At 43.5% G+C, this 24,487-nt stretch overlaps 1 protein-coding gene across 1 annotated transcript in view; it reads left to right on the forward strand.

The window, feature by feature from the left end:
* Window positions 1-24,487, forward strand: part of LOC128834254 (nesprin-1-like) — a 124,999-nt gene that overhangs the window by 97,270 nt on the left and 3,242 nt on the right. Inside the window, exons 45-53 of the mRNA XM_054022869.1 lie at window positions 1,029-3,189; window positions 3,629-3,966; window positions 4,813-4,957; window positions 7,682-7,900; window positions 12,712-12,974; window positions 13,810-13,975; window positions 14,813-14,968; window positions 15,181-15,333; window positions 18,044-18,226. Of these exons, the coding sequence (XP_053878844.1) occupies window positions 1,029-3,189; window positions 3,629-3,966; window positions 4,813-4,957; window positions 7,682-7,900; window positions 12,712-12,974; window positions 13,810-13,975; window positions 14,813-14,968; window positions 15,181-15,333; window positions 18,044-18,226 (3,784 nt within the window). The remainder of the gene's footprint in view (window positions 1-1,028; window positions 3,190-3,628; window positions 3,967-4,812; window positions 4,958-7,681; window positions 7,901-12,711; window positions 12,975-13,809; window positions 13,976-14,812; window positions 14,969-15,180; window positions 15,334-18,043; window positions 18,227-24,487) is intronic.

Raw genomic sequence — 24,487 nt, forward strand, 5'->3', positions numbered from 1 at the left:
AAGCAGACTTTTCAGTAGAAAACCAGACAACTGGCAACCCTACTTCTTACAGTGTCTTACGAGACTATGTCCACTAAAATCCTTTTTCTATACCTTGCTTAATAAAAACTCCTAATAGCAGAATTCGTTATTTTGAGGTGGAAGGTCGAAGTACACAATGCTTGTATTTTTTAAATAGACGAGATCCTCAGCTCTTGTCTTCAAGGGGTGTTCACTAACTCCAGCTGAGGATTTGGGCCTATACCTGTGATACCTTTTTCCCTTTAGTCTCTAAGGTGCCACAAGTACTCCTGTTCTTCTTTTTCCCTTTAGAAGCCCTTTAATATTCACACATAACTGAGAACTGCAGGGTTGTCCAATCTTGCAAGGTTATAGTTTTTTAACTATTCAAAATTTCATGCATGTATAATTCTGTGATCATAAATGAATACATCACAGAATTAATCAGGAATGCACTTCCAAAAGGCATGCTTTGATATTAATAGCACATGTCTAAACTATTCCATTGTATTTTATATAATGGTTAGTTTTAATTGTCAGATTATTGAAAGCTTAATTTCTCCTGCATCATTGAGATAATATTTTGTGCACTGCCCAAGACTGTATTTTAAAAGAGTTACAGTCCAATTCTGCTCCCATTGAAGTCAATTGGTAAAACTCCCTTTGAGTTGAATGGATTGGGTCCTAATCAAAGGTATATTTTGTTATTGTAATATTTTCTCTAGTGCAATATTTGATTTATTTACATATACAATATGTTACATGTGTGAACTGCCAGTACTTACATTGCTAATTTGAATGTTTTACCAAATGACAAACACCTTGTGGAGGAGGGGGAGGAATAGTAGAAATATTAAACTTGTAGTTAATGATTGAGGTGGCTATCTTCAAAAGAGCTAAGGGATTTAGGCACCCAGATCCCAATGAACTTCAATATGATGTGGGCACCTAACTGTCTTTGGCTCCTTTGAAAACATACCCTGAGATATCATCTGGTGTTTCATTTGTACCGTGCATTTTATCAACAGATCAGATGCTGAGAGTACGACTGTACACCTTGAGGCACTGAAAAACTTAGCATTGGCTCTGCAGGAGAGGAGATTTGCCCTTGAAGACCTGAAAGACCAGAAACAGAAAATGCTGGAACATCTGAATCTAGATGACAAAGAATTAGTGAAAGAGCAAACTGGTCATTTTGAACAACGCTGGTCTCAGCTGGAGGACCTAGTCAAGAAAAAAATCCAGGTTTCTGTCACAACCTTAGAGGAACTGAGTTTGGTGCATTCTAAGTTTCAGGAACTAATGGAGTGGGCAGAAGAGCAGCAGCCTAGCCTCTCTGAGGCTCTTAAACAAAGCCCTCCTCCAGACCTAGCTCAGAGCCATCTCATGGATCATCTCACCATTTGCAGTGCATTGGAAGCCAAACAGGTTGTTCTCAAAGCACTTATAAAGGATGCTGATAGGGTGATGACTAATCTTGGCCTCAATGAAAGGCAGATCCTCCAGAAGTCCCTTTCAGATGCACAGAATCACATGGATTGTCTTAGTGATCTGGTTGGCCAGAGGAGAAAATACCTGAATAAGGCATTATCTGAAAAGACTCAGTTCCTCATGGCAGCTTTTCAAGCTACAAACCAAATTCAGCAACATGAGAAAAAGGTAATGTTCCATGAACATATCTGTCTGTTGCCAGAAGATGTGAGCAAACAGATCAGGACTTGTAAGAATGCCCAAGCTAGCCTGAAGGCCTATCAGAGTGAAATAACTGGGCTGTGGGCTCAGGGAAGGGATTTAATGAAAGAAACAATGGAACAAGAAAAAAGTGAGGTGTTAAACAGACTCCAGGAATTACAGAATGTGTATGACACTGTTTTACAAAAGTGTAGCCAACGACTGGTAGAACTGGAGAAAAATATGGTTTCCAGGAAATATTTCAAGGAAGATTTGGATAAAGCTTCTCATTGGATAAAACAAGCTGATATTGTCACATTTCCAGAAATCAATTTAATGAATAGTAACTCTGAATTGTACTCACAGCTGGCAAAGTATCAGCAGATTCTTGAGCAGTCTCCTGAATATGAAAATCTTTTACTTACACTGGAAAGAGATGGTCAGGAGATCTTGCCATCACTTAATGAAGTGGATCATTCTTACCTGGATGAAAAACTGAATGCCCTGCCACAGCAATTTAATACTGTCATTGCCTTAGCCAAAGATAAGTTCTATAAGGTTCAGGAAGCAATTCATGCTCGCAAAGAATATGCTTTATTGATTGAGTTGACAACTAAGGCTCTAAATGAACTGGAAGATCAGTTTTTAAGCATGAACAAAGCTCCTGTGGCCCTTTTATCCAAAGAGGGTGTGTCACTCCAGCAGGATTACAAAGCTCTCTTAGGTGAAGTGGTGAACCTTGGTGCAGCAATGGATGAATTGAACCAGAAGAAGGAGGCTTTTCGAAGCACTGGCCAACCATGGAAACCTGAAGAGATGTTAAAACTCACCACCCTGTATCACAAGCTGAAAAGGCAAATAGAACAGAGAATTAATCTTTTGGAAGACACTATAGAGGCCTACAAGGAACACGAGGAAATGTGCCTGCAGCTTGAGACACAATTAGAGGCAGTAAAGAGAGAGCAGATGAAAGTGAATGAAGAAACACTCCCAGCAGAGGAGAAGCTGAAAAGCTACCATTCTCTGGCTGGCAGCCTGCAAGAGACAGGGATTCTTTTGAAGCGAGTTACTGAACATCTGGAAGCACTTTGTCCTCAGCTTGACCCATCCACATATGAGATGGCAAATCATCAGGTACAGTCTTGGCAAGAGAAAATGAAGTTGTTGCATGCTGCCATTGATGACACAGTGATGGAGTGTGAAAACAGGCTGGTGCAAAGCATAGATTTCCAGACTGAGATCTGCCGTTCACTTGACTGGCTGAGATGGGTGAAAGCAGAACTTAATGGAACATTAAGCTTGGACCCAAAACTACAAAACATTCAGGAAGAGATCCGAAAGGTTCAGATTCATCAGGAAGAAGTGCAGTCAAGCCTGAGAATAATGAATGCGCTGAACCGTAAAGAAAAGGAGAAGTACATAAAGGCTAAAGAACTGATACCTGCCGACTTGGAGAACAGCCTCGCTGAGCTATCGGAACTAGATGGTGAAGTTCAAGAAGCCATTCATGAGAGGCAGGTTAGTGCATCATTTAGTCTGTATTTTATTTATTTATTTATTTATTTATTTTGCTTCTTGCGAAAACAAACATAATTATAAGGTTGCCTTGGCTTATTGTCTGTGATCATGATGAACAGATTGGCTTTGCTAATCATGCTGTCTTTTCTGAGGTCCTAGGCACAGTTCATAGCCCAGCCCTATGAAGCGGTATAGGGACAGAAAAGGAGTAAGACCCACCCCAGCACACACACATACTCCTTGTGGCCTCCTCAGAGCTTGAGTCTCAGTAGTGGGCACAGAAAGAACGCTGTCCACAGCTGCCGTTCCCCCCCAATGAGCAAGAGGATGGAAAGGGGTGGGGAGTGGGTGGAGCTGTCACACCTTGTTTGGGATTTTTTGTTGCTGTTGTAGATAGTTGCCTCTGTAACTGTGTGCAGTATTTTCACTGTTGTTTCAGGCTGTTTTGACTAAACTCTATAGCCTATGCCAAAGGTACTACCAAGTGATACAAACAGCTGGTGACTGGCTTGAGGATGCCCAGCAATTGCTACATTTGGCAAGGAATGGTCTGGATGTGGAGAGCTCTGAGGAGAACCTGAGGAATCACAGTGAATTTTTCAGCACAGAAAACCAATTCCTTGGTCATCTGGAGGAGCTACAAGCCCTGGTGTCTGAGATGGAACCGTTTATCCAGGCCACAGCAAGAGAGGAGCTGTTACATTCTGTAACTGTTTTAGAAGAAAAGGGCAAGGGAACCAAGCAAGAATCTGAAACCCAGCAGGATCAACTGCAGAAGTACCTTTTTATTCACTTTTAAAATTTAGCATCTTTTGTTGATGAGAGAAAGGGGGACACTTCAGAAACTTCACTGGAGTTTGTTAAAGAGTGTATTCTGTTGAATAGAGCAGTAGCTTGTGATTGAGAACTCCTGGATTCTGTTTCCTCCTGTGCTGCTGACTTGCTGTCTGACCATTAGGAAGTTCTCTAAGTTTCAATTTACTAATTTTTAAATTAGTATAGTGGTACCCATCAATGTTATTTACAGGGCTTCATGATTTTGAGAGATTTATGATTGTAGGAAATGTTGAGTTTCTCTCATGAAAGGTATTAGACTCATAGACTTTAAGACGAGAAAGGTCCATCATGATCATCCAGTCTGACCTCCTGCACATTGCAGGCCACAGAATCTCGTCCACTCACTCTTGAAAAAGACTCATAACCTCTGGCTGAGTTACTGAAGTTCTCAAATCATGGTTTAAAGACTTAAAGTTACACAGAATTCACCATTTACACTAGTTTAAACCTGCAAGGGACCTGTGTCCCATGCTGCAGAGGAAGGCAAAAAAAAAGCAAAAAACCCAGGGTCTCTGACCATCTGACGTGGGGGAAAATGCCTTCTTGACCCCAAATCTGGCAATCAATTAAACCCTGAGCATGTGGGCAAGACCCACCAGCCAGATACCCAGGAAAGAATTATCGGTAGTAACTCAGAGCCTTCCCCATCTAGCGTCCCGTGTCCAGCCATTGGAGATATTTGCTAATATCAAAATATGTGAAATGTAGACCTTAGTGTTACAATGTTTGATTCTAAATGATTTTGTGTTATATTAAAACTTTCTTGCTGGTGTTTCATTTTCCAAGGCATACATCTCAGTGGCAGGAGTACCAAACAGCAAGACAGCAGGTTATTGAATTGATGAATGAGGCTGAGGAGAAATTATCTGAATTCTCTATAGCCAAGGCTCCTTCTGGTCATGAAGCAGAAGAGAAATTGTTAGCACATAAGGTAAGGTTACTGAAAACAATATGAATCCAGTTAAAACTTGTGCCATATGCAGGATACCAAGGACAGTCAATGACTTGCATTGTTGTTTGTTTTCCACTAGATAGATATGTAAGGTGATGAGGTGTCAGATTTATAATGTAGACTTTTATTTACAGGCTAAATGAAATAACAGTTGATTTATAAGAAAGACTTCTTCCTATACATAGTGTTTTCAAGGTAGACTCTGAAAAGGCTTAATTAAATATAAAATAACTGCACTGAATTATTCATATGGATCTATTTTAAACAAACAAAAGTTAAAAATTCTGAGTTGAGTTCATGGTATTGCAGGGATATCTTAAACATTTGCGTTCCACTGTCACAGTCTGGGATGCAATCCAGACTGGTGAGGGGTTGTGTCATCACCTGCCCTGCAACCTTGGGTTCCCTACAGTGCTTTGCAGTTGTAGCTCCCAACCCGGGCCCCCCTTACAAACAGCATGCAGATCACACCCTAAGTGTCTGTGTGTAGCTTCAGCCTGTCAGGAACACTCCAGTCACACTCAGGCTTTTCTCAGCTTTGGTTACCACTTGCAGGGTGACCCCAACACACTCCCAATCCTGAATTTTCTCAAAGACGTATGTTCTGCATGCTCCTGGGCAGTTCAGATATTAGAGGTCAGTCAGTATGCAAACAGGAGTCAGTATGCAAACAGTTTGATACTTTAACTGGAATTACCCAAAGAGTTCAGTTTAAACACAACACTGGAATAGTTTTGATTAAAAACAATAAATCAAGTTAAATAAACTACAAAGAGAGAGGTTTTAAGTGAGTACAAATATAAGGCATTAAAGTCAGAAATGATTATAAGAGAAATAAAGATAAAATGCTTTCTAGTAACTAAAACTTAACAAACCCTACTTGGTTCAAGGTAAAATTCTTACCATATATTCCCAGCAACAGGGCTGCCCAAATTCTTTGGTCAGAACCCCTCCCAAAGTCCAAAGGCTGGTTCCTTTGTCATCTTAGATGAAAATGAGAGAGAGAGAGAGAGAGATATAACATGGGTTGTTTTTGCCCCTCACTTTTATAGTCCAGTCACCCTTTGAAATGAATTTTCCTGAGGATTATCCCGAGATAAATTTCCTTCCCGCTGGGGGGATGGAAACATGGAGTCTTTTGGTGAAAGAGGTCCCATGTGGTTATTTACTAAAATGAAGACCCATCTGTTCCTGCCCTTCTTCGTTGCCAAAGAATGGCCACTTGACAGGCAATTGCCCTGTAACTTTGACATTTGGTTAGAGGCATTAGTTTGTACTTTGTCTTTGAGGAACAGGTTTGCCCCTGCCCCAGACTTGTCTGGTAAACACATTTCTGTCATAATTTCATTTTATGAACATAAGTTTACATGTAATGTTGCCTCACACATTTCACCATGATATTCTTGACCAGCAAGTTATTAGTTATCAAATGATACCTCACAAGGATTATTTCAGTGGTGCGTAGGTATAAATACAGGGGTGCATTTGGTCACACCCACCGCTTTTTTACCTTGTGTTCTTGAGAGTGAGATTGTCCACACAGAGCTAAGGGTGTGATTTCCCTGCTCATATACACCTATTCACGGTAGCTTTCATCAAGCCAGTGCGAGTATAAATAGCAGTGTAGCTGCAGTAGCATGGATAGTGGCAGCGGAGGCACGGCTGAGCTGTGCCGAGTACTTATCCAGTGGTTTCAGGTGGGTTTCTGCTTGGCATGGCTTAACCATGCCTCTGCTGTAGCTACCAGTGCTACTGCAGGTACGCTGCTATTTACCTCTCATCAAACTAATATGAGCATAATGTGAGCACACATACACGAGCAAAGAAATTACATCCCTAGCTTTAGCGCATACATAGCTTAAGAAAGCAGGTACATATGGAGCTTCAGATGTTTACTCACTGTAGAGAACTATGCGTAGGGCCAGATTCTCCAGATTCCTTAAAGCTAGCATTGGAGACCAGCTGGAGATTACCAGCAGAGAATTTCCACTGACATAGAGCTGGTACTGGTGACATATCTGCCTCCTTTGCCAAGTGAATGCACCGTCCCAGTAGGTTGGGGATTGGGACAGAAATTAGAGTTGATTTCCTTCTGCTCTGACTTCTGCTGGAATCAGGTGGCCCTGAATTGAGGAGCAGAAACTGGCTCCTTTTGGCTACTAGTGTCTATTATGTCCAAGTTCATACCAAGTGGAGATTCAGTGTTTAAACTCATTAGTGTGCACACACAGCTTCCACTCAAGCTACTGCTGGTATGCAAAACTTTTTGCATTCTGCTCATGGACTCCTCACTCATTAAGACCTATATAAATACTGCACAGAGCTAAACCAAGTTTGTAAAATGCAGTTACAGTCTGAGGCATACCCACAAGGCATTTTATAAATTAAATGTGCTTTAAAATATACAAAACTGATTTGGCTAAGTTGGCTACTCATTAGACAAACTTGCAATTTGAAGTTACTGAATATAAATCTTCACATGCAAATATTGATAATGGATACACTTTTTAAAATTGTTATGTATGTAAAACATTATAATGGCAGAAAACTATTTTGAAAATAATTGCCCTGAAGCTAAAGCCTCATTTCAGCCCATAGCTGTGCTATAGACTTCACAAGGGAAATGTTGATGTATCTTTTACTCTGGTACTGTTAGGCATTGCTATATAAAGGAAAACCCTGCCATTTGTTTTGCTTTTTCAGTCCCTGGTGTCTATGGTAAACGCCTTCCATGAGAAGATCACAGCTCTGGAGGAAAAGGCCTCTCAGCTGGAAAAAATCGGAAATGATGCCAGTAAGGCAACCATAAGCAGGTCAATGACAACTGTCTGGCAGCGCTGGGCACGGCTCCGGAGCATGGCCCAAGAGCAGGAGAAGATATTGGAAGATGCAGTGCAGAAGTGGAAATGCTTTAATGATAAGGTATAAGGGGCTGGGTAACTCCTTTCTACTTCATTGTTTGTACATATTTGCTACCTGTAATATATAAAAATCTGTGTTACAGATTCAGAGCATTGTACAGACACTACCTCACAGGGCTGAAGGCTGAATTAGTTACATAGGTCCATTAATGTTGTCATCCCCGTTTTACGTGTGAGGAAACTGAGACTCAGAAGCCCAGCTACTTGCCCAAGGCCAAACAGCAAGGGATTAACAATGGCAGAATCAGAATTCCTGACACCTATGCCTATTCCTCCAGACCATATTGCACTCCTGAAATGGAATGGAAATAATATTCTGTACAGTAAATTCAATCCTTTTTTTGTTTTTGATACTTTTGGTAGTTCTCTCTAATCCCTCATTCTTTCCTTGGCCTTCCCAAAGGGCCAACTCTAGGCTGACTACTTCTGAATATAGAGAATGGGGTACAATGCCTGAATCAACAACAAGATGTCACTCAATACTCAATGGCAATGCAAGGCATTCCCTTACCATCCTCCCCATCACTACCAACTACCAGAGTGAAAGTACAGTCTCTGAACCCAAATGAGATCTCCCGCAATCACTACTGGGTCAGCCCAGTATCATAGAATCGTAGAAATATAGGATTGGAAGGGATCTCAATAGGTCATTTAGTCCAATCCCCTGTACTGAGACATGACTAAATATTATCTAAACCATCCCTGACAGGTGTTTGTCTGACCTATTCTTTAAAACTTGCAGTGACGGAGAATCCATAACCTCCCTAGTTAATTTGTTCCCGTGCTTAACTACCCTTCCAGTTAGGAAGTTTTTCTTAAATCTAACCTAAATCGTCCTTGCTACAAGTTAAGCCCTTTACTTCTTGTCCTGTTCTCCATGGTTAAGGAGAACAATTGATTACCCTCCAGTCCATATCTTTCCCAAAGTGTGGTTCTCAGAAATGGACACAGTACTACAACTGAGGCCTTATCTTCAGGGATCCTACTTCTTTTGTGATTAAAAAGCACAACATTCTCAGATTTAAAAAAACATTAAAAATCTGTTTTTCGACAATTAAAATGAAATGCTGAACTTTAGTTTCCTTACCCACAATATGCAACGAAACCCCATTTATCCAATCGAATAGGGACCGGGTCCAGATCGGATAGGCAAAAAATTGGATAATCCAGAGAATGGGCACAGAGCTTCAGCTCTAGGCAGTGGGGCTTGAGCTGAGCTCTGCTGCCCGGGTCTGACAGAGGGAGTCCCACTGTTTGGGGCTGAAGCTCTTTTCCCATTTTCCAGATTATCTGAATTTTTTGCTTATCCGATTTGACCCTGGTCCCAATTAGATCGGATAAATGGGGGGTCCCCTGTAGTTAATATATATTTTTTATATATTTACAAAATGTAAAAATGAAAGATTCACTGTAAAAATACAAATTCTGCATTTTTCCATGGCAAAAAGATTTCTATGATCCCTACTTATCAGTGCTGAGTAGAGTGGAAGAATTACACCTCTACCCTGATATAAAACAAATTCAGATATAATGCGGTAAAGCAGTGCTCGGGGGGGCGGGGCTGCACACTCTGGTGTATCAAAGCAAGTTCAATGTAATGCGGTTTCACCTATAACGCAGTAAGATTTTTTTGGCTCCCGAGGACAGCGTTATATCGAGATAGAGGTGTACTTCTAGTGTCTTGCTTACAACACTCCTGCTAATACATCCCAGAATGATGTTTGCTTACAGTATTACATTGACTTTTACTTAGTTTGTATCTACTTTAACCCCCAGATCCTTTTCTGCAGTACTCCTTCCTAGGCATCGATTTCCCATATTGTATTTGTGCAATTGGTTATTCCTTCCCAAGTGTAATACTTTACATTTGTCCTTATTGAATTGCTTCCTATTTGTTTCAGACCATTTCTGCAGTTTGACAAGATCATTTTGAATTCTAATTCTGTCCTCCAAAGCGCCTGTGACTCTCCCCAGCTTGATATCATCTGTGAACTGTATATGTGTACTCTCTATGCCATTATCCAAATCATTTATGAAAATATTTAATAGAACCAGACCCAGATGAGGATGGAACCCTGTGGGACCCCCACTTGATATGCCATTGCAGCTTGATTTTTGAGCCATTGCGAACTACTCTCGGAGTATGCTTTTACAATCAGTAGATTCATCTAGGCTATATTTCTCTAGGTTGTTTACGAGAAGGTCATGTGAGACAGTATCAAAAGCCTTATTAAAGTCTAGATATACCACGTCTAACGCTCCCCCCCCCATCCACAAGGCTTATTAGCCTGTCAGAGAAGGCAATTAGGTTGCTTTGATATGATTTGTTCTTGGCAAATCCATATTGACTGTTATTTATCTCCTTATTTTTTCCTAGGTGCTTACAAATTGATAGTTTGATTATTTGCTCCATTATCTTTCCGGGTACCAACGTTAAGCTGATTGGTCTTTAATTCCCTGGATTGTACTTACAGTACCTATCTATAAAAAGGGAAATATTTGCCCTTTTCCAGTCCTCTGGAATCTCTCACATCCTCCATAAGTTCTCAAAGATGATTGCTGATGGCTTAGATATTTCTTCAGCCTGTTCCTTAAGTATTCTAGGATGTATTTCATCAGGCCCTTGAAGACATCTCATTTGTCCAAGTAACTCTTCTATTTGAGCCTCTGATCCTACCCCATTTAAACTGATGTTCACTATGTTAGTTATCCAGTCACTACTAACCTTGTTTGATGAGAACTGAAACATAAAAGGCATTTAACACTTCAGCCATTGCTGCATTTTCTTTTAGTGTCTTACCCTCATCACCGAGTAATGGGCCCACCTGTCCTTGGTCTTTCTCTTGCTTCTAATGTATTTGAAAAATGTTTTCTTGTTACCCTTTATGTCCCTAGCCTGTTTAATCTTGTTTTATATGCTGGCCTTTCTAATTTTATCCCTACATGTTTGTGTTGGGTTTTTTTATATTCATCCTTCATAATTTGACCTAGTTTCCACTTATCATATGACTTTGAATGTCAGATCGTTGAAGATCTCCTATTTAAGCCATAGATACTCCCTGTCTTTCCTATTTTTACATTAGTGTACTGTTGGCAACATGCTTTTGTGCCTTTAATAATGTCTCTCTGAAAAATTCCAACTCTCTTTAATTCTTTTTTCCTTTAGACATGCTTCCCATGAAATCTTACCTACAATTCTGAGTTTGCTAAAGTCTGCCTGCAGTCCATTGTTTTTATCTGCTGTTTTCTCTCCTATCATTCCTTAGAATCATAAACACTATCATTTCATGATCACTTTCACTCAAGCTGCCTTCCGCTTCAAATTCTCAACCAGTTCCTCCCTGTTGATCAGAATCAAATCTAGAACAGCCTCACCCATGGTCCCTTTCTCCACCTTCTGTAATAAAAAGTTGTCTCCCACGCATTCCAAGAACTTGTTGGATAATCTGCCATGCTGCAGTGTTTCCCCAACAGATGTCTGGATAGTTGACATCCCCCTTCATCACTATCTCCTGTTTTGGATGATTTTGTTAGTTGTTTAAAAAAAGCCTCATCCATCTCTTCTTCCTGGTTAAAAAAGATGAACTCAAACTGGAACGGGTGCAGAGAAGGGCGACTAAGATGATCAGAGGAATGGAAAACCTGTCGTATGAAAAGAGATTAGAGGAGCTTGGGTTGTTTAGTCTGACAGAGCGAAGGCTGAGGGGGGATATGATTGCTATCTTTAAATATATCAGAGGGGTAAATACAAGGGAGGGAGAGGAATTATTCCAGCTTAGTACTAATGTGGACACGAGAACGAATGGATATAAACTGGCCGTGGGGAAGTTCAGGCTTGAAATTAGACGAAGGTTTCTGACCGTCAGAGGGGTGAAATATTGGAACGGCCTTCCGAGGGAAACGGTGGGGGCGACGGACCTGTCTGGTTTTAAGATTAAGTTAGATAAGTTTATGGAGGGAATGGTTTAATGGTAAAACATAGTAGCCAAGGAAAACCAAGCAATGGTACGTAAATAGCATAATGGCCAACAAGGGTCAGGCTAGAGACTCTTGCCTACATGCTTGGGGTATTACTGATCGCCATATTTGGGGTCGGGAAGGAATTTTCCTCCAGGGTAGATTGGCTGAGCCTCTGGAGGTTTTTCGCCTTCCTCCGCAGCATGGGGCAGGGATCACTAGCAGGAGGGTCTCTGCCAACTGAAGTCACTAAAACACAGGATTGGGGACTTCAACGGCAGAGTCCAGGGAAGGGTCTTGTGGCCTGCAGCATGCAGGGGGTCAGACCAGATGATCATAATGGTCCCTTCTGACCTTAAAGTCTATGAGTCTATGAGTTAGTGGTCTATAGCAGACACCTAACATGACATCACCCTTGTTTTTACCCCTTTTATCCTTACCCAGAGCCTTTCATCAGGTCTGTCTCCCACTTCTATCTCAGTTTCACTACAAGTGAACGCATCTTTGATATACAAGACAACACCTCCTCCTTTTTTTCCTGCCTGACCTTCCTGAACAAGCTGTATCCTCCCTTACCGATTAAAAAAAATCCAGCTTTGATAGAGGCAGATTGGAACAACATGACGGTTTTTGGTTTTTTTACTTCCGATTTCTGCTATAGGTTGGATTTGAACTCACTGCCTGGTGTTGTGCTCAGGTTTAATGACCATAACATAGCTTTAGAATCCCCCAGGTCCTGTATAATCATAATGCGCTACTGATCTAATGATGCAGCACTAAGTTTAGATCTTTTCCTATCAACTGTATCCACCTTTTGTTTTACTTTTATTGTCAAAACCTGTATCGTTTCCTTAGATTCAAAAAGCCACCATAATGATAGATCAGCTACAAGGTCGCTTACCAGAGAGCTCAGTTGAGAAGGCATCAAAGACAGAGCTTCTGGATCTTCTGGGTTACCACAGCACTTTCATTCTGGAGCTGGAACAGCAGCTGTCATCTTTGGGTCTGCTCAAGCAACATGCAGTGAGCATGCTCCAGGATGTGGAAATGGAGACTTCTTCTCAAGAGGATCTACCATTCATGCAAGAAATCAAAGCAATGCAAGACCGATGCCACAAGTAAGGAGAAAACAGTATTTAAATAAAGTATATTTCCTAGAAAAGTCATGTTCTTTTTACATTAGTGTACTGTTGGCAACATACCAATAAAAAGTTCAGAAACTCCAGTTTCTGACTCAAGTCCTCAATGGGAGTGTGGTAAATGTATTTAAAGTCAGGGTAGCCTAATCAAGTAGCAAGTCCAAATGGCTAAACTGTGTCTTATAACAGCTACTCTATCAATACCAGTCCCTCTCTGGGTGTGTCAATAATATACAGTCATGAGAGAGAGGTGAGTGAGATAATTTTTATTGGGCCAACTTCTGTTAGTGAGAGAGACAAGCTTTCACGCTTACAAAGAGCTCGTCTTCAAGTCTGGGAAATGTACTCAGGGTGTCACAGCTAAATACAAGGTGGAACAGATTGTTTAGCATAAGTAGTTCTATTCCACCTTGTATTTACCTGTGACACTCATACTATGTTTCCCAGACCCGAAGAAGCGCTCTGTGTAAGTTCGTCTCTCTCATCAACAGAAGATGGTATAATAAAAGAGATTATCTCACCCACTGTGTCTTTCTAATATCCTGGGACTCTTACGCCTAAAACAAGACTGCATATATACAGTCAAGACACACTAAGTAAAATGGGTAATCTGTGGAGTTAAACTTCTGAAACTTAGTATTTTTGTGTTCTGTAACACCACTTCATTTTTTATTAGTCACGCTGTAAATGCATAATGTTGTGCAACAGTCTCCCTTTGTTCTTTGTATCATTCAGTAAAATTTTTGACAAAATATAATGAAATTTTTAGCAAGCTGTAGTTCTTCACAAATACATTTTTTTTAATGTTTTGCAGCATGCAACAGAAGGTGAAGAAAAGTGGGAAGTTGGTGAAACAGGAACTCAAGGAGCGTGAGGAGGTGGAGCTAGAGATTAATATAGTGAAGTCTTGGATTCAGGAAACTAGAGAATATTTGCCAAACCCCACCATGGAAATAGATGCTCAACTTGAGGAGTTGCAGGTATATCAAACTTGTAATGTTCTCATGCCCCTTGTGAAACATCTTTGGTGTTTTCTATTTATGAGCACTAAATCAGATTAAATTATAATGAATTGGAATTATACAATAAGAATGAAATCTTTGCACTAGCGATTGGACAAATGTATAAAACAATACCATCAGCTTCAGAAATGGTGTGTAGCAAGAGAGCTATGATACATTCTCCCTTCCTAGATACCTAGGATAGGAGTTAGCAGCTTTCTTCATTCTATCTCAAATAAAAGTAAACTCTAGAATATGGATGGCAGAGTATAATAAGGTATTTATTTTCTTCTGGGGGGGGGGGGGAAATTTTAAATGAAGATGCTCAAAGTGTATGGACAGAGTATAATAAGGTATTTTCTTCTGGGGGGGAACCATTTGAAATCAAGATGCTCAAAAATGTTTCAATATAGATGAGCTCACAATAATAATCTCAGCACCAGTTTACCTGAGTATTGATTTACATTTTATGTATGAATGAACCCAAAATCTCAGTATAAACTGCTGGTTTTGTATTAAAACCATGTTATGAAACAGAAAACATTTGCATGATGCTTTGATGCAAAATTCTAAATTGTTTGGTTTACTTTAGCTAGCAAGCATTCAGATGGAACTGGTCTGAATTTTCAGTTTTTAGTGAAACTCAAAAACTGGGGATTTTCATGTGATTCTAGGCTTTGTTACAAAAATTCTCATGCCTCTACTCTTGATACCTGCAAGCTAATTCTATTCAGTCTTAAGAAATATATTTTTTCTCAAAGTTATTGTTTTTCTTTTACAATATTCCTGAATGACACCTTTTTTTCTATCCTCTAGGCTCTCCTCAGTGAAGTAACTACTCACCGCCAAGCTGTTGAGAAAATGGCTGAACAGCAGCAGAATAAGTACCTGGGGCTTTACACCATTTTACCTTCTGAACTGTCTCTTCAGTTAGCAGAAGTGGGACTGGCCCTGGTAACTATACATGACCAGGTAAAACCTACTGGAAGAAGGCACTATATAAATCCATGATACTATGATAATCTTCAAAAGAACAGTAACTGAATGAAATGTTGTGATATTCCAAGTGTGATCATACTAAAACTCTCTAAAGCGTTATCTCCTTAGTTTTGCAAGAGAATCCTCCTATGAAAGAAAAGTGTATGATTAATTGGTTTGCTGCTTACTGCTGCTCTTTTTGGCAGATTCAAGCCAAAGAGAAGGAAGTCCAGCAGAGCAAAACATTAAACCAAGAGTTTGGTCAGAAAATCCAGGTGATAGCAAAAGAACTAAATGTAATTCTGTCCAAGCTGAAGGAGAAGACCAATAATATAGCACAAGCTAAAATAGAGCAAAAGGTAAGAAAAACACTTTATCTGCTTATATGGTGGAATGTTCTGAATTGACACATTCCAGCTCACAAAGGGCTGAATGGTGACTTTGCCTTATGCAGCTAGAAGGAGTAAAGGTTCCCTTTTACCAGGCTGTCTGAGGGTTTCTGCACATGTGCACATGCAGGGCTGCCCCCAAATGCTTCCCATGGGAACAAATATGAAGTGGGTGAGAGGGACAGGGAGCAGGCAGAGCTGTCAGGCCATATGTAGAAGAGTATGCTCCCACCTGCTCCCCCCAAAAAGGGGTGTGGTAAATCATCCCCATCATACCCAGTGCAATTAGGGAGCCTCATGAGACAACCACACTGCCCCTTTATTCAGGCGGCACCAAAACAGCATGAGTTATCCCAATGGGCCATCCTTGTTCATGCTGATTAGTACCTTTCTCAGAAAGTAGTTCCATTGATATCAGTGCTCAATTTGCTGCTCAGTTTGACTAAGGGTGACACAATCTGGCCCTTCATGATTTTTGCTGGGTTGCAGAGGCTATTAGACATGTATTGTGCTCATAAATGCTCATTTGTATGAAAGAGTTGCTATTAAGTTTGTCACAAAATATTACATATTTTTTAAAACTACACTAAGGTAAGATGGACTTGGTCACTAGTCTGAAGTGAGCAAAGTGCTGCACACAGAGAAAAATTTACTGACGTGACAGAAAGCACCAATCTCTCAGTATGCTGCTTTAAAATTTTGCCTCCCAAGTATATTTATCTGCTGTATAGGGTCACTGAAATGCATCCCACTGAAACTGGTTCATAATTGCCCCAGTTAAGTTGGTGTAAAACCAATTTTATGTGTTTTCCTGTATCTCCAACTTTAGATGAAATGTTCTTGCATCATTGGACATCTAGTAATATTTCCACAACTGCATTTCACTGTTAATTGTGCGACAAGGTTGGCTTCTATCACAGCAGTAATAGTTTTGTTTTAATGATGTAACTATGGCTGTAATATACACCTCTACCTCGATATAACGCGACCCGATATAACACGAATTCTGATATAACGCTGTAAAGCAGCACTCTGGGGGAGGAGGGGCGGGGCTGCGCACTCCGGCGGATCAAAGCAAGTTCGATATAACACGGTTTCACCTATAACACGGTAAGATTTTTTTGGCTCCCGAGGACAGTGTTATATCGAGGTAGAAGTGTATGTGGAATACAAACTAGTTTCAAATTATTTCTAGTTGCTCCATTTTTAAAAATTGGAACTTTAATCAATATAAATTCTGCAGCTTTCAATACTGCAATGTAGAGATGAACATATGCACACCTATAGTACAATAGTGTGTGTGTTGCAATAGGTAGATGTATATCTATGGGTAGATCGATTAGCTATGTCACTTTCGTGATGCTGATTTACCATGAACCTTTACCCATCCCATTTGCACTCTAATCCATCACTTCCAGAATATTCCGCACCTCTGAATAGCTTGAAACAGATCTTATTAAAAATAAAGATTAACCTGCCAGAGAAATGTTTAATTTCCTCCCAGACTCTTCTCCATCATAGAAAAACAATCCAAACTAGAATTTCCCCCACAATAAAACTGTTCTGAGATGCATCGTGGACAATGTTCAGTCCTGGACCAGATTTAGTCTTTGTTTGATTTGTGTAATAATAATTGTAAAGGGTACCTTGAACTTTTTTTGTTTGAACTTTGTGCCACCAGAAGTGAGTGATTTCCAGCATAATACATGTAATATTCTTGCAGCCCTGAAAGATTCCAAGATGTAATATGTCACTGTGTAAAGAAAAACTTTTAGATCTTTTTTAAAAAATTAACTTTTCTAAAATGGAATAGCTAACATTTCTTCTCTCCTTCATAGATTTGTGCAATAAGAATCATAGATAACTAGGACACTTGCCTTTGCATGTGGTGGGGTACATAAAACACTATTATATAAAACATTTCCAATATATTTTTAAATACATCCACAGAGGACAAAATACATTAAGGTCTGGTATGTTAGAAAGTTTTATTGTTACTCATTTAAGTTGAACTGCATAATTGATGGCTTTTCCTGTTGTAGTAGATTCCTCCCAAACTCTTATAACATATTTGTTATTACACCACACTTCATTATACACAATGAAGTCTATTTCTACCTAAGAGATTCTGTTGATTAAGTCTTCTTTTTTTCTACTGAAATGTTGTCCAAACTCCTCCAGTGACCAGAACAAATTGTCTAGTGCACAGCACAAACTGATGATGCTAATAGAAACAAAAACAAAATAGTTTGGACACATTGATATTTAATGACACATTCTGAATTTTTCAGAAAAGGTTTTTTTAAATCAATCCATACTCCATATGACCAACCCAAACCTTCATCATGACAACAATGTGTTGACCTCTCAGTTTGAGGACAAACATAGGACCACGGCCAACACTAGTAGATGTAACACTAAGTGACTCATTTTTCTGGTGGGGGAGGGAAAATGTTATCCATCTTGTACAGGAACACGGGGAAGAAACAGCAATGACAGTCATTGAAGAGATGATCACACATCCTGCTCTGCCTTTTTGCTTAAAGAAACATTACTGGTATGCAGCCAAAATAGAAATGGAACAAACTATGGAAACTTTGTGTCAAAATCACAAAAAGGCTGTTAAAAACCAACCCCCACTCACTGATTTTGTCAGTAAAATGTTCTCTCTCTGTTCCAGATCCTAGGTGAGGAATTGGACAGCTGCAATATAAAGCTGGTGGAACTGGACGCATCTGTACAAGATTTCGCAGAGCAGAACAATCAGCTGGCTAAACAGCTGGCTAATAGGATAGGGAAACTGACTGGGTTACACCAACAGACCATTAGACAGGCTGAGTACAGAGCAGCCAAACTCAACCAGGTATGGTGTCAAATCATTTAATTTATTTCCTTTTAGAGGCTCCAAGAAAATGGCGATTTCTGATTAATTACTTATTTTTTGTATAGTTACATAAAAACATTATTGTCTCTTGGAATAATGTGTAATGTGCATATTCAGGGCCAAATTCACTCCTTGTGGATGGGCGTTAGGCAGATGTAAGTCTGGCTGAATGAAGTGTGGCCAAGTCAGGAGGGCAGAATAATTCTAACTTGGAGAGATGCTGATTCAGCACCTTTGCCAGGAAACGTGTCAGCAAAGTTCCTATGGAGATCTAACCAGGTTTTAAAGCTGCCTTCAAACAGAGAGCATGCCCAGTGCAGTACTGCCTCCTCCTCTGGAGTTAAATCTTGCTAGTACAGCTCCCCCTTCATATTCGTTTGGATGGAAGTTGTAATGTCCTGCACATGAGGGGGGAACGGTGATCATAGCCTGTATACAGCAATAGAAAAGTCTAGAAATAAAATTATTAAAAATGGCTCCAATTCAGCAGTCTGTTCCTACTCAGCAAAGCACTTAAGCACATGCTTTGTCCTATTGACTTCAGTATGCAAAGTCTAATTGAGCACATGCTTTGTTAAATTTGGATCAGTACAAGCAATTTAGCCATAGAAAAAGGGGCTAACAAGGAAGGAGATTGAGGTACCATCTTGGCATGTTGGTATTTTTAATAGTTGAGATAAGAGTGAGGGAAGGGACTTTTTGTGGTTCTGCCATCCATAATCCTGATACGTCATGAGCCCCATTTTCAAAATGCTTTGAGAAGATATTACAGAACTTGAAGTGGATAGTGTTTCATGGTATGCTTTTCCATTGCCTCTGCAAGAAAGTTTTTTCGCCAAAGAAGGTCGGAAATATCTGTCAGAATAATTTTCAATCAATGTTACTTTTAGCAAAAAGTTCTTGGTGAAAGAGTTATTTGTTGTCGGGTTGTCGAGTACAAAACACAGAAGAAACTCCATTCCCCATCCCAAGAAGCCTACAGTCTAAGTGCTTTAGACAAACAATACAATTCAGATACACAGGGTCTGTCTCCATTCTCACAGTGCAAATCCATTGATTTCAGCAGAGTTATTCCTGTTAAGTGAGTAGAGAATCAGAGTTATAATGTACTTGCTAACCAGAAAAGTGGGTGTATCAGAAATCAGTGCAGTTTTTGGCTTTGTATTTTTAAAATAAGTATACCACTTTTCTTCTTTTGGAAAATTAACATTGATAGGCTGGACAGAGATGTTCCTGCCAGCAGGTATATGGGATCTTGGGGAGCAATTACCACACAGGTGGGGTGCCAATTAATTTCTTTCTTAAAGGAAAAAGGAAGTGGTGGGAATTTAACAATGGAATACGATGGGATGGGGTGTACAGGGTGTTTACAATAGACAATGATGGAGGGGTTCTTCTAGTAAATGGGATAGGGGGTTTCAATAATGGGGTACAATACAGTTGGTAACCAATTAACACTGAAGTATAAATGTAACAGGTAGCTAACAATTTCTATGTAAAGAGTGTGTCACAGCAGCATATAACCAACTAACAGTATGGGTAAAATGGGTTAAATAACCAACAATTTTAGGTAAAAATGTGTCTCAGTGGTGTAAATGTAAAATGTGAGGTGTGTTAGAGAGAAAAGGGGTAACCAATGAGGTTTTATGCTAGAAAGAGAGAGAACAGACAGGCTGTAAGTTTAAACAGCAGAGTGGAAGAGAGAGAGAAAGAAAGTGGTAGAGAAGTGGGGATGGGGGAAGAGGAGCACGTGGTGGAGGGAGATTTAAACTCAGGGAGACACATAACAGACAGGCTGCAAGTTTAAACAGCAGAGAGACAATTCTACAAAACACAGCAAAATCAGTGCAAAGGCACTGCAAAGCAAGAAACAGATTACAGATACAGACCAAGGAGTTCTTCTTCGAGCGATTGTTCACGTCCATTACACATTAGGTGTACGCGCGCCGCGTGCACGGATGTCGGAAACTTTTTCCCTTAGCGGCTCCCGTCGGGCCGGCGGGGCCCCCTCCTTCCCACCAGAGCGGCGCCCCACTCCAGGGTATATATATCCCTGCCGACCCGACCCCTCCAGTTCCTTCTTACCGTCCGTGGCGGCGTTGGAACAACTCTGTCTCTCGTCTGAGAGTGTCCCTTAGCAATAGTCATTAGAGTTATCTAGCAGTTATCAGTTAGTTGTTGTAGTGTTTAGTCAGTAGTTAACGGCTCATTAGAGTACTTAAAGTTCCTGCCGGGGTTGTTTATTCAGCCCCGGCACCAGCCCCGGGCGGTGGGGTATGCCACACGCCCAAGGTTTTAAGGCCTGTGCCACGTGCCGCAGGCCTATGCCATTGAGCGACCCCCACGCTTCGTGTCTTCGTTGCCTGGGGGAGGCTCACCAGAAAGAGCGCTGCAAGATCTGCAAGGCCTTTAAGCCCAGAACTAAAAAAGAGAGGGACTTTCACCTTAAGCAGCTGCTCATGGAGACGGCGTTACAGCCCTCCACTTCGACGGCACCGTCCGCCTCCGTGCGGAGCGCCCCGGCTTCGGTGCAGGAACCGGCGCCGGCGGGTCACTCGAAGACCGCGGCACCGACCCAGCGGGGAAACGCACGACGCCGATCGTCTTCGCCGGCGAAAGTGAAGGGCCAACCTAAGGCCCGAGGTCGCTCCCCGCACAAGAAGGCGGCACCGGTAAAGACCTCGAGTGCCCCTAAGGCCGATATGGCCCCAACACGGGCCCCGGTAGTGGCTCCGGCGCCGAAAGGCCCGTCGAGCCCCGGGATGAGCGCGTCGAGCGAGGATGAAGGGCTGGAGGAGCTCGTGGAACAGCCCTCCACTCCGGACACGTTTGAGGCAGCTAAGGACCTCATTGCCTTGTCCGTCGAGGCCCCGGCACGCGCTGAAGGCGCCCCGCCTATGCTGCCGCGCAGAGGCAAGCCGGCGATGGTGCGCCCATCACGGTCGCCGTCTCGGCACCGTTCCAGGGACCGGTCCCAGTCGAGCTCCGCCTCGGTGGACTCCCGGTTGCCCTCGGCGCAAGAAGCACCACAGCAGTCGGGCTTCAGCAAACGATCGGCACCGACTCAGCAACCGAGCACGAGTCGGCACCGCGAAGCATCAGCGGCTCGTTACCCGAGGCCGACCAGCCGTAGCCGTTCCCAGTCCCGCGATCACCGGTACCGTTCCAGGTCCAGGTCGACGAGGCGCTATTCCAGGTCCTGGTTGCGGAGGCGCTACTCCCCAAGACCGGACCGGCACCGTCCTACGGCTCCACCGTGGCCTTCCAGGTCACCATCCGTGGTCTCGGGGACTGACTCAGACCAATACGGCGGGTATGCCCGTAGGTCACAGGCCAGCAGGGACTACGGTCAGTCCCAATGGGGCCAGCCGAGCCAATGGCCATTCTGGAGACCCTGGGCCTACCACCAACAAGGGCCCCCATGGAGGGCCTCAAGATCCGGGCCATCCCGGTACCGATCCCGCTCCCCGCGGCACCGTCCGCCATCGTATAGGGAGGCAACGGTCTCTAGACCACCGGAGCGGGAAGGAGTGGACTCGGCACCGAGTACGGTACCGTCCCAATCCCACGCGGCGGGTCAGGCCGCAGAGGAACAATTGGCTGATGCCGGATTGCAAGACAATGAGGATGGGCAGAAGGCCCCGACCTCTTCCTCCTCGCCAGATGAGGCGGTAGCGGGCACACTGGTGTCCGGCCCTCCCCCGATTGACCATCGGGCACACCAAGACCTGCTTCGCCGGGTAGCCCTCAATCTGGGCCTGCAAGCGGAGGAGGCTGTAGAGCAGGACGACCCCATGGTCGATATCCTGAGCCCAGAGGGCCCCTCCAGAATCGCTCTCCCGATTATACGGACAGTACAGTCCAACTATAAGACGGTGTGGCAAACACCGGCCTCCAGTGCGCCAACTGCAAAAGGCGTGGAGAGGAAATACTTCGCCCCATCTAGAGGGTTTGACTTCCTCTTTCTACATCCGTCCCCCTGTTCGCTGGTGGTCTCGGCGGTCAACGAAAAGGAGCGGCATGGCCAGCAAGCTCCTGCCCCCAAGGGCAAGGAAGCTAAGAGATTGGACTTATTCGGGAGGAAAGTCTATTCATCGGGGGGCCTTCAACTGAGGATCGCCAATCAGCAGGCGATTCTAAACAGGCACAATTTTAACTCTTGGGCATCAGTCACCAAGTTTAAGGACTCCCTCCCACCTGACGCGCATCAGGAGTTCCCGGCCCTGGTGGATGAGGGAATGGCAGTGGCCAAGACCTCTTTACAGGCCGCACTAGACTCAGCCGACGCTGCGGCTAGAACAATTGCATCGGGAGTCGTGATGAGGCGTTCAGCGTGGTTGCAGGCTTCAGGTCTCCCGCCAGAGGTGCAGACCACGCTGCAGGACCTCCCGTTTGAAGGTTCGGGCTTGTTTTCCGACCAGACGGACGCCAGACTACATAGCCTTAAGGACTCAAGAGCGACCCTTAAGTCGTTGGGCATGCACACGCCGGTAACGCAGCGTAAGCCCTTTAAACCTCAGCCGCCGCAAAGGCAATACCACCCTCGGCCCCGACACGAGCCGTACCGCCGTCGGGGCAGGGATAACAGGCGGAGACGTAACAACACGCCTAACCAGGGCCAGAGTCACGGCCAGGGCAAGCCACAGCCGGGTAATAAACCAGGCTTTTGAAGCTACGCCCGAGGACAGCGTACCACTTCATATACCGGATCCTCCTCTGGGGTTCAAGGACCGTCTGGCCCATTTCTACCGGGCCTGGCTGCGCATAACATCGGACCGCTGGGTCCTGCGCACAGTGAAGGCGGGCTATACCCTCCAGTTTTCCTCGCCCCCTCCCTGCCATCCTCCTTCCCCGTCCCTCTTCAGGGACCCTTCTCACGAGCAACTCCTCATACAGGAGGTACAGATCCTTCTCGCTGCAGGAGCAGTAGAAGAGGTCCCACCAGACCTAAGGGGAAAAGGATTCTATTCCAGATACTTCCTGATCCCCAAGGCGAAAGGGGGCCTCCGTCCTATCTTGGACCTGCGCGATCTAAACAAGTTTCTGATCAAAGCGCGCTTCCGTATGGTCTCCCTTGGAACTATTATCCCATCCCTGGATCCGGGGGATTGGTATGCTGCCCTCGATATGAAAGATGTCTATTTTCACATCGCAATCAATCCGGCCCACAGACGTTTTCTGCGCTTCGTTGTCGGCCAGCGCCATTTCCAATTTACGGTCCTGCCCTTCGGCCTGGCGTCAGCACCATGGGTGTTTACGAAGTGCATGTCCGTGGTAGCAGCCTTCCTTTGAAAAAGAAGGATGCGTGTGTTCCCGTACCTGGACGATTGGCTACTCGCGGGCAGGTCGGAGGCCGAGGTCCGATCTCACGTGACGCTGGCCTTGCAGACGTTCGACAAGCTCGGCCTCCGGGTCAATGTGCCCAAATCCACGTTAGTCCCCACACAGAGGCTGGACTTCATAGGTGCTACCCTGGACTCGGTAACCGCGCAAGCGAGCCTACCAGAGGCACGGTTCATGTCAATTCACAGAGCCGTAAGCTCGGTCCAAAAATTCCCCACGACAACGGCAAGGTGTTGCATGCAGCTTCTGGGGCATATGGCAGCTTGCACACACGTGATCAGACATGCCCGCCTGAGGCTCCGGCCTTTACAGTTGTGGTTCGCCCACACGCATCGCCCCAACAGAGACCCGTTGGATCAGGTAGTCACGATCCCAAACCAGGTGCTCAGCTCGCTACGCTGGTGGCTCGATCGCCAACAGGTATGCGAAGGGATCCCCTTCGCTGCCCCACAGCCCACTCTGACGTTGGTAACAGATGCATCGGACCTGGGTTGGGGGGCGCACCTGGGGGAACTGCGGACCCAAGGGCTGTGGTCCAGAGAAGACAAGCTGCTTCACATCAATCTGAAGGAGCTAAGAGCGGTTCGCCTCGCCTGTCAGACCTTCCGCGCCTCCATAAAAGGTCACAGCGTGGCAGTCCTGACGGACAACACTACCGCCATGTTCTATATAAACAAGCAGGGCGGGTCCCGGTCTTCTCCCCTCTGTCACGAGGCACTCCAATTATGGAACTTCTGTATAGCCCATGCGATACACCTCATCGCGACGTATCTTCCGGGGATTCAAAATGGCTTAGCAGACCGCCTCAGCCGATCCTACCGAATGCACGAATGGACGTTGAGACGAGACGTCCTGCATTCGATCTTCCGGAGGTGGGGCTTTCCCCGGGTGGATCTA

This window comes from Malaclemys terrapin, chromosome 3 (genome assembly GCF_027887155.1).
Source record: "Malaclemys terrapin pileata isolate rMalTer1 chromosome 3, rMalTer1.hap1, whole genome shotgun sequence".
Lineage (NCBI taxonomy): Eukaryota > Metazoa > Chordata > Testudines > Emydidae > Malaclemys > Malaclemys terrapin.